Source organism: Aspergillus tubingensis (genome assembly GCF_013340325.1).
Source record: "Aspergillus tubingensis WU-2223L DNA, scaffold_13, whole genome shotgun sequence".
Lineage (NCBI taxonomy): Eukaryota > Fungi > Ascomycota > Eurotiomycetes > Eurotiales > Aspergillaceae > Aspergillus > Aspergillus tubingensis.
In genome coordinates this window covers 724,244-738,944 of record NW_023336287.1, presented here as the reverse complement: position 1 = coordinate 738,944, position 14,701 = coordinate 724,244, and the positions used below count along the sequence as shown (strand labels likewise).

The 14,701-nt window shown below is 49.3% G+C and overlaps 5 protein-coding genes across 5 annotated transcripts; 1 reads left to right on the top strand and 4 right to left on the bottom strand.

Annotated features, from left to right (window-relative positions):
- Positions 1-4,260: 4,260 nt before the first annotated feature.
- AtWU_10548 (C3HC4 finger protein) lies at positions 4,261-5,712 on the bottom strand (the record flags this gene model as incomplete). Its single annotated transcript, XM_035505652.1, has 3 exons — positions 4,261-4,281; positions 4,359-5,491; positions 5,550-5,712. 3 exons carry the CDS (start codon positions 5,710-5,712, stop codon positions 4,261-4,263), a joined length of 1,317 nt encoding a protein of 438 aa, XP_035361545.1.
- Positions 5,713-7,969: 2,257 nt separating this feature from the next.
- AtWU_10547 (putative NUDIX family hydrolase) lies at positions 7,970-8,895 on the top strand (the record flags this gene model as incomplete). The annotated part of the gene is made up of 2 exons (XM_035505651.1): positions 7,970-8,311; positions 8,389-8,895. 2 exons carry the CDS (start codon positions 7,970-7,972, stop codon positions 8,893-8,895), a joined length of 849 nt encoding a protein of 282 aa, XP_035361544.1.
- A 187-nt stretch (positions 8,896-9,082) lies between these two features.
- Positions 9,083-10,078, bottom strand: AtWU_10546 (MutT/nudix family protein; the record flags this gene model as incomplete). Its single annotated transcript, XM_035505650.1, has 4 exons — positions 9,083-9,321; positions 9,440-9,680; positions 9,834-9,926; positions 10,028-10,078. The coding sequence occupies 4 exons, from the start codon at positions 10,076-10,078 to the stop codon at positions 9,083-9,085; spliced, it is 624 nt and encodes a 207-aa protein (XP_035361543.1).
- Positions 10,079-10,682: 604 nt separating this feature from the next.
- On the bottom strand, positions 10,683-12,559 carry AtWU_10545 (dihydroxy-acid dehydratase; the record flags this gene model as incomplete). The annotated part of the gene is made up of 2 exons (XM_035505649.1): positions 10,683-12,408; positions 12,477-12,559. The coding sequence occupies 2 exons, from the start codon at positions 12,557-12,559 to the stop codon at positions 10,683-10,685; spliced, it is 1,809 nt and encodes a 602-aa protein (XP_035361542.1).
- A 1,035-nt stretch (positions 12,560-13,594) lies between these two features.
- On the bottom strand, positions 13,595-14,394 carry AtWU_10544 (HAD family hydrolase; the record flags this gene model as incomplete). The annotated part of the gene is made up of 2 exons (XM_035505648.1): positions 13,595-14,320; positions 14,386-14,394. The coding sequence occupies 2 exons, from the start codon at positions 14,392-14,394 to the stop codon at positions 13,595-13,597; spliced, it is 735 nt and encodes a 244-aa protein (XP_035361541.1).
- Positions 14,395-14,701: the final 307 nt, after the last annotated feature.

Below are 14,701 nucleotides of genomic sequence, written 5' to 3'. Positions count from 1 at the left end.
AATAGTAGAAAAAACATGTCGCATGTGGGGACCGAATCGCGATCAGCGCGCCACGTTCAACGTCGGAAAGGCTTGAGCTTGAGAGATGGCCAGGTGTGATTCAGGGCTTGATCGACCTGCCGCCCCAGTGAGGCTGGTAGTTTATCAGCTAGTGGTGTGGATCAGTCGTATAAGAGTGGGACGGTCTGCCTTTAACCTCGAGGTGGTGTTGCTATACTTATGGCCTCATATCTGTCAACACCCCCAATCCTAACTAGAGCAATCGGCGTGGGATTGAATATTTGTCAGTGCTGTCTCCCTTGGACAAAGCCCAAGATTGCATTGACAGGCACCTCTAGCTTGTCGTGATACATATGTCTGACATAAGACAGGCAGACAGACAGACACACTTACTACTAAATGAGCCAGGTACTGCAGATACCAGTGCCTAAAAGTAAGGACATTATGACAGGCCCGTCTTTCGATCGTTTGGGCGCTGCCCGCCTGACCGATATTGGGCCCAAGGGGGCCGTGCAGACACAGCCAGTTCAGTCTGTACGGATTTCGCAGCGTTCCCACAAGCCTTCTGAGATCACACGCCTACCTATATCCGACCTTCCATGGTAGTACACCCCCTCTAACTTGCCACCCGGCGTGGAATGACCTGTCATTGCAAGGCTATCGTTTAAGAGTCACTGGTACCGCATGTCGACTGGCAGGTACTATTGGGGCGGATACTTTCTTCCAGGTTTCACGGCGTGGTGATGCTCCAAAAGTGTGAACCAAACTCTCTGCGCGCTGGATGGGTGGAGGAAGTGTCGGACAGCATCCCTTTTCGCAGGTATATATTTGGGTACTACGAGCCTACAATGGGCTGGAAATAAGCGATCTACCGTTCACGCATCGATACGAACCAGATCCGTACAATTGGTGACTACAATCAGTAATGACACAAGACGCCCTAGGAAAAACCAGCAGAATACAAAGGCGAAGATACTGCTAGTGCGGCTCAATGCTTACGAATACGGGATTGTCAAGGCCAAGTTGACAAGCGAAAGGAGGACTCCGAAGCTAGTCATTGAACCACATAACATATCGTTTTCACTGCCTAGCCTTGCCAGGTTAGGCTATGATATATCCCATTGGAGACCAAAATTTGAGTCACCCAAGGCTATCGATTTCCGTACCTTGGTAGACGATAAAGCTATTGGCACCAATCCAGACACGTCTGACGTTACCATGATTTTAGGTAATGGAAAGGATAGCTTATATTTGCAGTGGTATAGATCTTCTTATGCACACCCACGCCTGGAATATGTCAACCAGGTAACGGTCTACCTATGGTGCTGACCTATTGGATTCCAATTACCAGGAAGGCGAAATGGAAAATGTTTCACTTATCTACAGGACTAATGGAAAGCTATCATTGCAGATGCCCCCTTGGTCAAGGGCAGTAGTACAATGATGATATCAAATCACAGCCATGATAAACGGCTGGTAAATCATGTTTAAAACATAACACTCAGACCTCTGTATTGCAGCATCAGCATGTATACCTGCATTGGAACAGCAGCTCACCATACCTATTTGCTCATTCCCTACCAGCTACAGATGCATGATCTTCGACGAGCAATCGCCCCTACCATAACATGCAGGGATGTGTTGCAACTCTAAGACAAACAGTTCAACGAGAGCGAGACAGCGACCAACGGTCAATGCGCATACATACTACATAGTACCCACACCGGCACGAGCAGAGAAGCAAAAACCGGTTGATAGGCTCTGTATGGACTATCAAATAGTAGTGTATAAGAGGGAATAGCTAGACCCTGGCTGGCCTAAAGATAGTTTGATTTTCAAAGTGATGGCTAGTTAGCTACCTTGACTAGGGCCTCCTTTCTCCTACCGTGGCTTGCAGACTGGCAAGCTCACTGGCCAGATACTTCCCCAAGATCCAAACCATGAAAACAGCGCCTCCCCGGTTCTTTGCTAGTGGTTGCCTTTTCCCATGCGGCCCATGCACGTTGCCGGGGGATGAAAACCCTGGCTTGGCGGTCCCATTCTAGGTCCTTGATCGGGCAATTGGTCCAGGGCTGGATGGAGGCCCTGCGATGCACCTCGCCGTGTTGGATCTCATCCCTCTGTCCTCTTGACCTTGAGGGGGGTTTTCCCTTGACCCCTTTCCCTCCCACGTATTCAATTGCTTGCTATTCTTGTAAATCACATTGACTGAGTCAAGGTGAACTAACTATTCTTTTCAGTTTCTTTTTGACACTAGACCTTCTTTTGCCCGTGATCACAGGACCACATACCCTCCATCTATTCCATTTCTTCATCCAGAAAGCTTCCACCCACTTACCCATACGCTATGCTTCCATACCAACAATCCCACTCTCTCAAACCCTCCGGATAATACTGAAAGAACAACCTTGACCCGCCGCTGAACTTATCTGTGGTGGTCCAGCTCACTGCCAAGTCAACTCCACAGTCTGCCAACTCCCGTCACGCCAAGCAGGTGCCCTCTCAAGCGCAGTAGTATCCCCGACGGGTCAATTAGCCACTCGTCAGCACGACTGCAAGTGATAGGGAATCCCACAGAAAGTTCATCTTAATGAGAGGATCGCAATTTTTCCTTGTTAGTTTTCCAAGAGTTCCAGCGCATCAAGCAGAGCCAGCGCATGCACGCAGGTTTAAACACTCGTGCAGCACACGGACTGGGAGGTTCTGCAGAGAAACTGCCAGTCTCTGACATGGCCTAATAAGGCTACTCGCAGCTTCAGATTGAACCTTCAGGTAATGCATATGAGCCCGATATTCTGCGACGATGAAATGCGTATGATTCGGGAATTCAGAAGAGCTGGGGGGTGGGAAACAATATCGGCTTCTGCGCCATCGTTGATGAAGGGTCAACTGCATCGGAATGTCATATGAAACCTGTGCAGCTTGAATAATGCGATTGATAAATCAAAAGAGATGGTGAGTACTGTATCTTGCTTTGTCCACCACTAACTACTCTTTTTAGTTACAGAATCAATAACACTAACTACATCCGCATACTCTCTCTGCATATCTCCCAAACAGCCCTCCGCATGGGTATATCCATCAGCCCTGAACACAACGAAAGCCTTTAATAAAATGAATCAAACATTTGGAGAAAAATAATGCCTATTCATGCATTTCTAACTGCTTACTAAGTGGCTACTTAGCCAGTGTGACACTGCCCCAGAAAGAACAAGGAATAACCTAGTTACAAACAACCAATGAACAAACAACCCTCACCTGATACACCTCAAATCCTCCGCAACACTGCCCCAAACCGGAGAGATATCCCATCTCCGGCCCTGTCCCACAACCCAGCAAATATCTTAAAATCTTAGTAAGAAAATACCATACAAATGAAATAACGAAGGACACTTAGGTATACAAGCACACCTCCCAAGCAAGACCAAACCAACCCAAACCCAATGCCAATGAAACAAACTACTAAGTACTTATCCCCCCAAAAGGAAGGAAACAACAGTTCCCGTCTGTCCTTCCAACCACGGTAACAGCCAAACACCACTCAAATATCCAACACCCCCTTCGATGTATCCATTCCCTAAGTACGTACTTTCGCAGTAGTCCAACTTAACTACTAAATACTTGAAACTATAGAAAGATAACACTATCTCGATCTCGATCGTCATCCATCATGATTGGTCGATCTATCCAACCACGAACCACCACCGACATCCTACACGCGTCGAGTTTCATTTATCCCGGTTTTTATTAATTCGGTTTTCATGAAGGGAAATTACATCTATTCTATGCCATTTCTCAAGCCTCTTTTTCTATTTCCCGGATTTTTGTTTTTCTTCTGCAGAAAATTCGCCTGATCGAGGCGTGGAATACGAGGTTCTGTGTGGGTGTGCATGTAGGTACTTTTTTTAATTCGAGAATCTAGATTGTGGCTCTTTATCGTAAGTACTATCTAGGTAATACCAAAGTAGTCGTAGTTAATGTGGAGGAAGCATCGTGCATAGCATAGATGATTCATACTGAGTATGGTGAATTTATCAACTCAGTTTTCATTTCTAGATCTGGACATGAGCTATATTCTAATGCACTAAAAGAAATCCCAATTTTACTCCAAACCTGAAACTCCCGAGTATGCAAAGCCAGCCACATACTGTGTGTCTCTCAAGCGCACACACCAATAAAGCCAAGGCAGTAAGTAGCAACTAGTACCAACTAACCAGCGATGTGTATCGGTACATTGAAGGTGCCATAGCACTGCATATGTCAAGAAAGGAAGATCCGCATCTGTGACCCCAAGTTAGTGTGAGTGATTTTCAAATTCTCGGGGAGTTTTAAATATGATCCTATACCTTTTGCCTCACAGGCGCTCGGCATATCACACACGGGGGCTGACCCCCAAGCACGCCTCGTTCCAGGACGCTGCTTGGAATCTGGATCTCGGCGCACCATCGACAGAGGACAGCATGGCCACAAGGAAGCAGTACCGTATCAACGAGTTGGGTGAAGCAAACTTTGCATTCGAGTGATACTCGCATTTCGTGCGCCTCTTTTGGTTCGGAGCGGCCGTCTTTCGCATTATCAAGACTTGCGGCTGGCTTCGTGGGGTTGGTACCGAGCCCCTGGCGCTGACGGAGCAAGCGCTGGCGCTGCAGCTGCATATGAGCCTCCACGATGGCCTGCGCAGCCTGCTGGTTGTGTGGATGGGCGTGGAAATGTGCTCGCCGAGCAAGCTCTAGCCGTTGCGGAAGAGGACGCCCATATCTGGGGGTTCCCGCATTCATCGAGCGTGAAGACGGCGTGCCAGTTGCTACAAAGTTGGCCGACGATGACTGGGCAGGCGTTGTAGCTAGTGGGGCACTATAGGCGCCATTGTCTTGTTCTTCAAGATAGGGCGGCATATGAGAGAATGGACCAGATGCATGCGAATGTTGTTGAGCTTGCGACTGCTGATGATAACTTGACGACGTTGACCCTGGAGAAGCAGCAGTATGGGCTGGGTGCTGTGTTCCTTGCTGGGTCCTCGCTGATGGGGGCACGTAACCTCGAGGTCGAAGTGTTGGCGGAACCACTGCAGTGGATGATGTCGAATTGGCGTTGTTCGGTGACGCGTCGTTCGGTGAGATGGCAGATACTGATTCCGGCGTGGTCGTCATGGACATTGCTGGTCGGGTGTTGCTTGAACGCGGGTCTCGCTGGGGGTAGGCAGGAAGGCCGCTGTGCTGATTCTGTGGAAGTGAGAGAGTTCGTGTATGAGGGTACGCGAATGAGCGACCTCGATCTCCACCAGGAATATAATCCAGTTGATGACCGATATTGCTCGGCTCCCCGTAGTACTGGTTCGGCGTGTAACGGGGCATTGTTATGACGCCATTGCTCAAGTATGAGAAGTAGGTTCTCGGTGGTGTTTGCTGTGGAGTGAAAGAATCTGTTTGGTTTGAGGCAGCATTGGCTAAGAAGGTGTTTGGAGCCCCAGACAGACTCGCGACCGTAGGGACTGGAAAGCATTCTGTTATTTCACTTGTGAATAACATCACTTGCATCGTTGTACTGACCTTCTTGATGATATGTCGGACGCGGCACGTCAGGAATGATGTCCATTACGTCTTGGGTGTTAGGCTGGGCCAAAGTGGCTGAAGTTGGGGTATTTTGGAAGTTGGTATCGTTGGGAATCGCCGTGGGAAGCCCTTCAAAAGCAGGCCGACTCGCAGAGTCCATGAGTAATGGTCACCCTGACGCAGGCGTAGGAGTAGTGTTCCCTGGATGTGGTACGCTAATGGCGCATCAGCTAGTAGCTACACGCTTCTAGCTTCTATCAAGCGAGAGTTGTATTCTCACGAATAGGAGGCCCATGAACATGTACCGATGAAATCGCAATCAACAGCATACAGGGTTTAAAGGCTGTGACAAACACAAGAAGCGTAAATGGAGATAGTATACTAAGGTGGAGATGTGTAGAAGCGGTTCGCTTCACTAGAGCAGAGTAACTAGGAATAGTGAGTGGTCATCCCAGTGGGTTTCCTGGCAGTGGACCACAACCCAGCAGTGAAAACAGGCAATCGGATTATGCCTCCTTCCGCTGCATCAGACGATATATCCAAAGCCCTATCACTTTCACAGTGACTGGAGGATTCTTGCAGCTTCCTGAAATATGTGTCGGTAACAGTCCACACACATATAGACCATTGATAGGATATGTAGTCTCAATATGTCGAGATGGGCAGAGTGCTTGTCAATGCAGACTGAGAAGTGATGACTGGATAAACATAACCCGCAACTAATAGCTTAATCCAGGCAGGGATAGGGAGTGAATGCATACATGCTGTTTTGAATTTTGCCTTCCTGTGGTCCTACTACCGCCGAATATCGGTCGGGTCGTTTGGCTGGTTATCGCGATTATATTATATGCTGAAGGGAAAACCCATGAAAGCGGCACTTTCCAAAGTCGATAGAAGCGCCAGCGTCTCCGCAACAATCCTGCCAACGAGAGGCTGTGTCCAGGCCGTTCAATGTTTCGTACTGGCCACCAAATTCAGATTGTGTTTGAGATCATGATCTGAATGAGCCAACGATGTAATGAAGACACCACGAAGCAAGCGAGCAGGTGTGAGACAGTAGTCGGGGAGAAGCAGGAATTCAAAACAGGAAACCCAAATGGCAGCTGAAGCTTAACGCCGATGGATTCCCGGTCTCTCCTTAGTCGGACCAACTCCCAGCCGGGCCTGAATTCTGGGTTCTTGGGTTCCCAGTGAAGTTGAACCAAAACCTCATCGAAACGCAAGAGGCTTGAGGGGAAGGAAGTCAAAACAAGAGGAGCTTGTAATCACTGGAAGACCAGGCGCCCAGGCAATATGGAAGCTTTCTAGAACGACAGCAACAACGGATACGAAGGGGTAGAATGAATTATGGAAGGAGTTGCAAAAAGGCTGACAACGAGCAGTAGCACTTCGGGGACCAGATCACCGATCCAATCGGACTGGAAGGCTAGCTGCAGGGTAGATGGTAGTAGTAGGAGAGGATGTGAGTGAGAGAGACACGGAGAGAAGAGGCTACAAGATGGAGGACAAGCTTCCGAGTGTCTCACAAGAATAGTGAGAAAAAAAAAAGGGAGGAGAGCAGAGGAGAGAAAGAGAAGAAGAGAGAGAGAGGTTGGTTGGATTGGGAGGGTGTCAGTGAGAGGTTGAAGAAGAGACAGTCAGTGTCACCGTCGGACCCCGCAAGACACGGCGATCCGTTGGATCCATTCCTGGAAAGCAATCGGGGACTGGTCAAGTGATATTTAGAGGAAAGGGAAAAAAGTTAGTTGAGGGATTGGTTGGTTGGTTTGAATGGTACTTTGTACCTTGTCGACACGATTGGCATTAAGGAGACTACTACAATGTCTTGGGTTGTTGATCCAATAGCCAGTCAAAGAAGCTGTTCGGACTTGGACTTGGACGAAACAAGAGGCTACTCCGGCGTTCAGTCCCCGACTTTTCCTTTGTTTGACCATCCATCATCGGAGGTATCCCTAACCGATCAATCGATCAATCGATCGCTCCATCCATTCATCCTTGTCTGTCTTTGGGAGGATCGGAGGAGCCACCGCGTCTAGACTTTGGCCCGATGAGGGCAGTTCGGACACTGCGGAAACAAGCTGCGAAGCCGACGACGTCATGCTCTCCTTCCCCGTCTCTGCCCTGAACACTTTCCCCCTCATGTTCCCTTCAATAATCCATCCCATTAGCTCCAATAGCTTCAATAGCTCCCACGACTACGGTGCTATCACTGAAAGAAGGCTCTTAAGATAAGGCTCACGTCTACATCGCCTTTTACATGACTCCAACACTCTCCGATTAACGTTAAGCGCCCGTCCCTCTTCCTCCGCCCGTTCCACACCTCGGCTCGGTTCATGACGCCCGCCCGGTGGCTATCGGCGTCTGTGCGACTTACGCGACCAGCTCTCCTCCTTCGCTGCCTGCCTTTGACCCTCACAATGTCCTTCTCCACCTTTACCATTCCTCGCAATCTGGACCACAATGGCTCGGCCACTCTACCCGTCTCCTGTCCGGCAGACCTGTCTCGTGAAGATCTGCTGCGATTCCCAGCTTTCCGTATCTGGCTCACCACCTTGCAACACTCCTTGAGTCGCCAGCAACAACCCTCCCACGAGTTCTCCAAAGACCCCTACGTCCTGCGGAAAATCGATATCCAGAGCGTGGATCGCTTCGGTGGTGGCCGTCTAGGCTTCTTGAAGTTCAAAGCGGAGGTGTCAAATGAGAATGGAGAGACCCTCCCGGGAAGCGTGTTCTTGCGCGGTGGCAGCGTAGGCATGCTGGTAAGGGAGCTACCCTCTATTATCGCCTACTGACAACGTTGAGACATAATGCTAACGCTGCTTCTTTCTCTCCTTAGCTCATACTTCAACCAGACGATGTGCCTCCATCGGCAGAAGACGAGAAGCGTGCCATTTTAACCATCCAACCTCGTATCCCCGCGGGTTCTCTTGCGTTTCCCGAAATTCCAGCCGGCATGCTCGATGACAGTGGATCGTTCGCTGGTGGTGCAGCAAAGGAGATTCAAGAGGAAACAGGCTTGACAATACCACAGGAGGAGCTAATTGACATGACATCGCTAGCTCTGCAGTCCGTGCCAGAAGAGGGCGAGACGTTGCAAAAGGCAGTATACCCTTCGGCCGGTGGGAGCGACGAGTTTATTCCCCTGTTCTTATGTCAGAAGCGCATGTCGCGCAAGGAAATTGACAGCCTGCAAGGACGATTAACTGGGTTACGACAACATGGTGAGAAGATCACGTTGAAGGTGGTACCGTTGCGCGATCTATGGAAAGAGGGTCTGCGGGATGGGAAGACCCTTGCCGCGTGGGCTCTATACAAAGGCCTCAAGGAGGAAGGGCTGCTGTAGGGGATTTTCACATTCCGCAGCTGTTTGTGGGCTCTAATACTGGAAGCAGTAACACTCCCACTAATGTATATATATCGCATTCGACAGTATATCGACTCTCACGGCAGTGTCGTCAGAATACCATAGGATGTGCAGATCCATGATACGGGACGAAGACGGAGCCAAAGCTGGAACATCTACATACAGCTCAAAGCTTGAATCTCTTCGCAAGTTCGATTCCCTCAGCTATTGTGCCCACCCGAGCATCAATAGCATATCCCTCCCGCTCCAGCTTCTTCATGTCCTCAAATAACGAAGACAAAGGCACAGTAAAGCACTCAATGAACTCATTGTCTTCGAGCTGGGGCTTCGGGTTCTGATTCTCCGGCAACGACATATCCACCCGGACATGCACCATATTGAGATTGGTATTGCAGAACCCAGGGTCTGTAGACACCGTCAGTCAATACACCAACAATCCAACTTGAACCCATGCTCAAGTGGTACCGTAATCTAATCTAATCCGAAGATAAAGGAAAAGACAAGAAAATAGAATGAAACTCACCATTATACATAACACTACTAGTCTGCTCCGCCACACCAACGTAACCCGTCTCCTCCTTAAGCTCCCGCACAGCGCACTCCTCCACCGTCTCATTAGGATCAATCAGTCCCGCAGGAACCTCAATGACCACCTTATCGATAGGTGGACGGTACTGCTTCTGCAGGAGAAGTTCTGGCCCGGTTTCCTTGTTGAGGATTGTCACGATTCCAACGCCGTCAATCTCGCAGTTTGCGGGGCGGGTCTTGAAGCAGTTAATTAACATAAAAATAACTATAACACTCCTCATCGCAGAACTATCACTTCATCCCCCAAAGAAAGAATGCTTCAATTGGAGACCACCGGCAGAAATACAAGAAAACAAGAAGAAAGTTGCAGGGAGGAGGGTAATTCGTACCTGACGCTCCGCAGACTCCCACGTCCTCTCAACACCATTAGGATCCGTATACGATGACATGACCAGTCGAGTCCATTTGGCTTCTTTGGGGTCCTATGAGTACTTCCCGTTAGTAACAATTCATTCTGCATATATCAATCCCATATATAACACTATAAATTATATTAATCAACATCAATATGTACTATACATACCAACGGACCCCTCGACAGCAACTTCGACCCGGCGTATTTGGGATCGGACATTTTGCACTTTTACAAACAGAAGGGGTGGAGGGAATAAGTTGGTGGTAAGGGTATCGGGTCTATGTCTAATGGGTTTATATGGGGAAGGTGTAAAAGATTAATGATTGTAGAGGTAGGTAGAGAGTAAACAACTGGACTGACGTAGCAGGAGGGGAAACTAAGCTGGTCAACTGAGGGGGTCACCAACCGTATTGGGTTAGAGGGCTAGGCCCTTATCTTATCGGGTTGGGGAGGTGGATCTGGATCTGGATTAAGAGGTTGGGGTTGGGGTATCTGGATTATTTTGAAGAGAGGTTGGGAAGGGTAGGAGGTTACTGGTATATGGGATATAGGTTGTGTGAAAGTGTGTTTGTAGTGTTAGGTCTTATGTGGGTGTTATGGTGGTTGTAGTTGTTTGAGGAGCATCGATGCTGGATGTAGATAGTAGCCATCTGGTAGTAATACTATAACAGGATGGCAACATGAAATTAGTATAGGAGCAGCGTTAGTCGATCATATAGACATTAATACGCAGAAGTACGGTAGCATTATAGAAGGAGCAATGTGTCTGGTTCAATACATTCTCATTGAACTAGCTACTTAAAAGAGGAAACTAACTTCCATCCTAGATTGGCCCATCCGTCACGCACCCATGACTCGCGTCGCTCACCAGCTTCGCATACTTGCTTAATGTCCCCTTCTTCGCCCGTGGCGCCGGTGCCGTCCAAGAAACTCTTCTCTTTTCCATCTCTTCCGGGGCAATCAGCAGATCAACCACTCTTTGCTCCGCATCAATCACGATCCGATCGCCATCCTTCACCAGGGCGATGGGCCCGCCCTCCATAGCCTCAGGCACAACATGCCCGATCAAGAAGCCATGACTACCTCCAGAGAATCTCCCATCAGTGAGGAGCGCAACGTCCTGACCTAATCCGGCACCCATGATAGCTGAGCTGGGCTTGAGCATCTCAGGCATACCGGGACCACCCTTGGGTCCTTCGTATCGAATAATGACGACGGTTTTCTCGCCCTTTTTGATCTCACCTCGCTCAAGAGCCTCGATGAAAGCATCCTCATAGTCGTAGCATTTGGCGATACCTTCAAATCTAAGACCTTCTTTGCCGGTGATCTTGCCAACCGAGCCGCCAGGGGCCAATGACCCACGGAGGATCTGCAAGTGGCCGGTTGGCTTGATGGGATTGCTTAGGGGGCGGATGATAGGCTGGTCAGGTGAGAACTCGGGCCATGAGGCTACATTCTCTTTCATGGTTTTGCCAGTGACGGTGATTCCAGAGCCGTCGATAAGACCTTCCTTGAGCAGGAACTTCAGCAGTGCGGGCGTGCCCCCGACCTTGTACAGGTCATGCATGACATACTTGCCGGAAGGCTTCAGGTCGGCCAAGAAAGGTGTCTTGTCTGACACGGCCTGGAAGTCATCGATGGTCAACTTGATCCCGACGGAATCAGCGATGGCGATCAAGTGCAGTACCGCATTGGTGCTGCCTCCAAGAATATTTACGACAATCATGGCATTCTCAAATGCCTGCCGCGTCATGACGTCCTTGGGCCGAATATCCTCCTTCAGCAGATTCTTCACTGTCTGGCCAATATCCTCACACTCTGCCCGCTTACGTGGATCCTCTGCCGGCGTGCTGCTGCTTCCAGGGACAGTCATACCGAGGGTCTCGATGGCCGTTGCCAGAGTATTAGCAGTATACATCCCCCCACAAGCACCAGCACCGGGGCAAGCGTGTCTGATGATATCGAATCGTTCCTTTTCGTCGATCTCACCAGTGAGATACTGACCATACGACTGAAAGGCGCTGACCAAGTCAAGTGGCTTACCCCCCGCACTGCAGCCGGGCTTGATACTACCACCATACACCATGATACTCGGGCGATTAACCCGGCCCATAGCCATTAACACACCTGGCATGTTCTTATCGCAGCCAGGCAGCGAGATGTTAGCATCGTACCACTGGGCGTTCATGACCGTTTCAATTCCATCGGCAATGATCTCTCGGCTCTGTAAACTGAAACGCATGCCAGATGTGCCCATACTAATGCCATCAGAGGCGCCAATGGAGTTGAAGCGCATGGGGACCAGGCCGGCTTTGGCTACCGAGTCACGGACCAGCGACGACAAATCCATCAAGTGCATATTACAGGGGTTTCCTTCAAACCACACTGATGAGATTCCAACCTGTGCCTTGGACATATCTTTCTCAGTCAGACCGGTCGCGTAAAGCATCGCTTGAGATGCACCCTGGGACTTGGGCTGTGTGATCTTAGAGGAGACTTTGTTCAGTGTTTCGTCGGCATAACGATGTGCGGTTGAGGAGAGAAGACGACTGTATTGACATGACAGGATTCACCGTTAGCATCATGGGTATTTGTACGAACTGTAGGGTATACAAACGAGGATGATTTTCTTTGTGATGGCGTCCGGCGACCGAACGCCAGAGCTCTGGCAGCTCGGGACGAATTCGCAGGTGTGATCATTTTCTAGCCTGTAAAGCACACCAGAAAGGATATATGACTTGCTGCTCTTTCAAGGAATAGAAGTGAGCCAGACGAAGCTGCAGGTCAGGTTATATAGTCTCAAGGTCTTCAAAAAGCCTAGCCGAGAGTGGCCCTAGTTCAAGTGAGTCATTATACCCCTGTAATATCTGAAATATCAGCCATTACTTGCTTCGCCCATGTCTCCAGGTAGCACGGAGCTATTACAAAGTAGAAACAGCAGACTTGCGAAGAATTATGATCATTGGACGGAGAAGGACAGGAACCACCTTGTTCTACTCCGCAATGGTCGAAGGATCAAATGGTTGCATGGGCGCATCTCCAATCAAGACGCAGATAATGCAGCCGATTATCCGACTGCCAGACACTCGTTTATGTCTGGCAAGAAATAAGCTGGGTTTGAGTCTGGGGATAAGCAATAAAGTGATGGTCGAGGGTCGTCTATAGATCCTTTGAGGCGATCCAGGCCCACCCGGCCGGAGTCGAGTCGCAGCTCCCCGGGTGGATACTCATCCCTGCGATCACGCCTAGCAGTTCAGTAGGTTGCTACTATGCACTTTGTTTACGTTTGGGGGTGCTTGAGTTTTGAGAATATACTCTGAATAGGATTTCTACTAATGTTGTTTTACTTGAAGGAACACAGTGATAGATAAGCTCTATTTCATTTGCGCGGCGCCCAGAGAAGTACCTAAATCCATGATTACCTCTTTATTAAGACATTGAGTAACAATGTAGATATCCCAGTCTTGAAGCGACTCATGCAGATGAGACAAATAAGCCACATGGGTTATCAGACGACGGCTCCCCAACAATGTGAGTGATTGTTTTCTGCGCGATGGACTAAGGTAACAAACTCGGTCGTGTAGAGGGCCTGAGGCAGACTAAGCGGCGTCTGAGATGTCACCATGTGAAATGAAGGAAGTGACCCAAAACCCCGGAACGGCCAGCGCGCTTGCTATCGTAACTTCGTGCTCATAATCGTAACTGGCGTACAAAACGGCCCCATCTGCTGGAGATTCAGGACTCCTCGATTTCTCGGAGACATTTCTGGAATTCGCTCCAATCCTTCATGATAACCTTGGCACCCAGCCCTTGCAAAAGTTGGGACATTTCCAACTGCTTAGCGTCACCGTGGTAGCTTCCGACATAACCAATGACTGGGATTCCAGCACGAATGGCACTAAGTGCACCAGACTTGCTGTCCTCGACAGCGACCACCTCTTCAGGCTTCTTCTTGCGCACTTCGAGGGCATGGATGTAGATAGCCGGATCCGGCTTCGAAGTTGGCTTGGGAAGAGAGGTGGCTGCGCTGAACACGGCGTCTTTGTCGAAATACTTGTCCTGTCCGACCTTCGTGATCGAAGCACGGACACGGCGCAAAGCAGACGAAGAGACCACTGCTAGACCATACTTCTTGGACTTGAGAAGCTCGTCAAGTTCAGCGTTAACACCCACACATGGCTGAGCTTTATCAGTCAGCTTGGCGATGACCTTATCCTCCTCCTTCTTCACATATTCCTCGAGCTCCTCCTGTGACAACTCGAACTTGTACTTGGCCTGGAGGGAGACCATCATTCCTCGAAAGTTCTGGCCCACAAAATCCTGGATAAGCTGCTCTCCCGTGTAGCGATCCGAGATGCCCTGCTTTTCCAAAATTTCATTGGCGAGATCGGCACACGCCTCGAAGGCCAGCTCTTCCGAGAGGACGAGGGTGTTGTCACAGTCGAAGAAGATCTCAGTAATCTACAATGAAGGTTCGTAAGCACATTATGTTCATGCCAACATCGCATGAAGAATTGATAGCTTACCTGCGGCATGATGTATGCAAGTCTAGTAGATCTTTTCTGAATTGAGATCAAGAATGTTGCACAGCAATGACAGTAGAGGAACGTTTATGGAACGAAGCGAGATAGAAGCCGGGGTGGGGATCGACTTTGTAAGGTGGAAGAGGATATGACAGGAAAGGGGACGGTTGTCTTTTTCTAATTTGTAGAGGAAGGAAGGACACGAAAGGTCTGTGGGTAAGTTATCTGAGAAAAGTGACAGAAGAAGAGGGGCAGAGACGAGGGTATTCACTTTGTTTAAGTAGTATTGGAGGGGACCAATACAAAGGAAGCCAGCGGG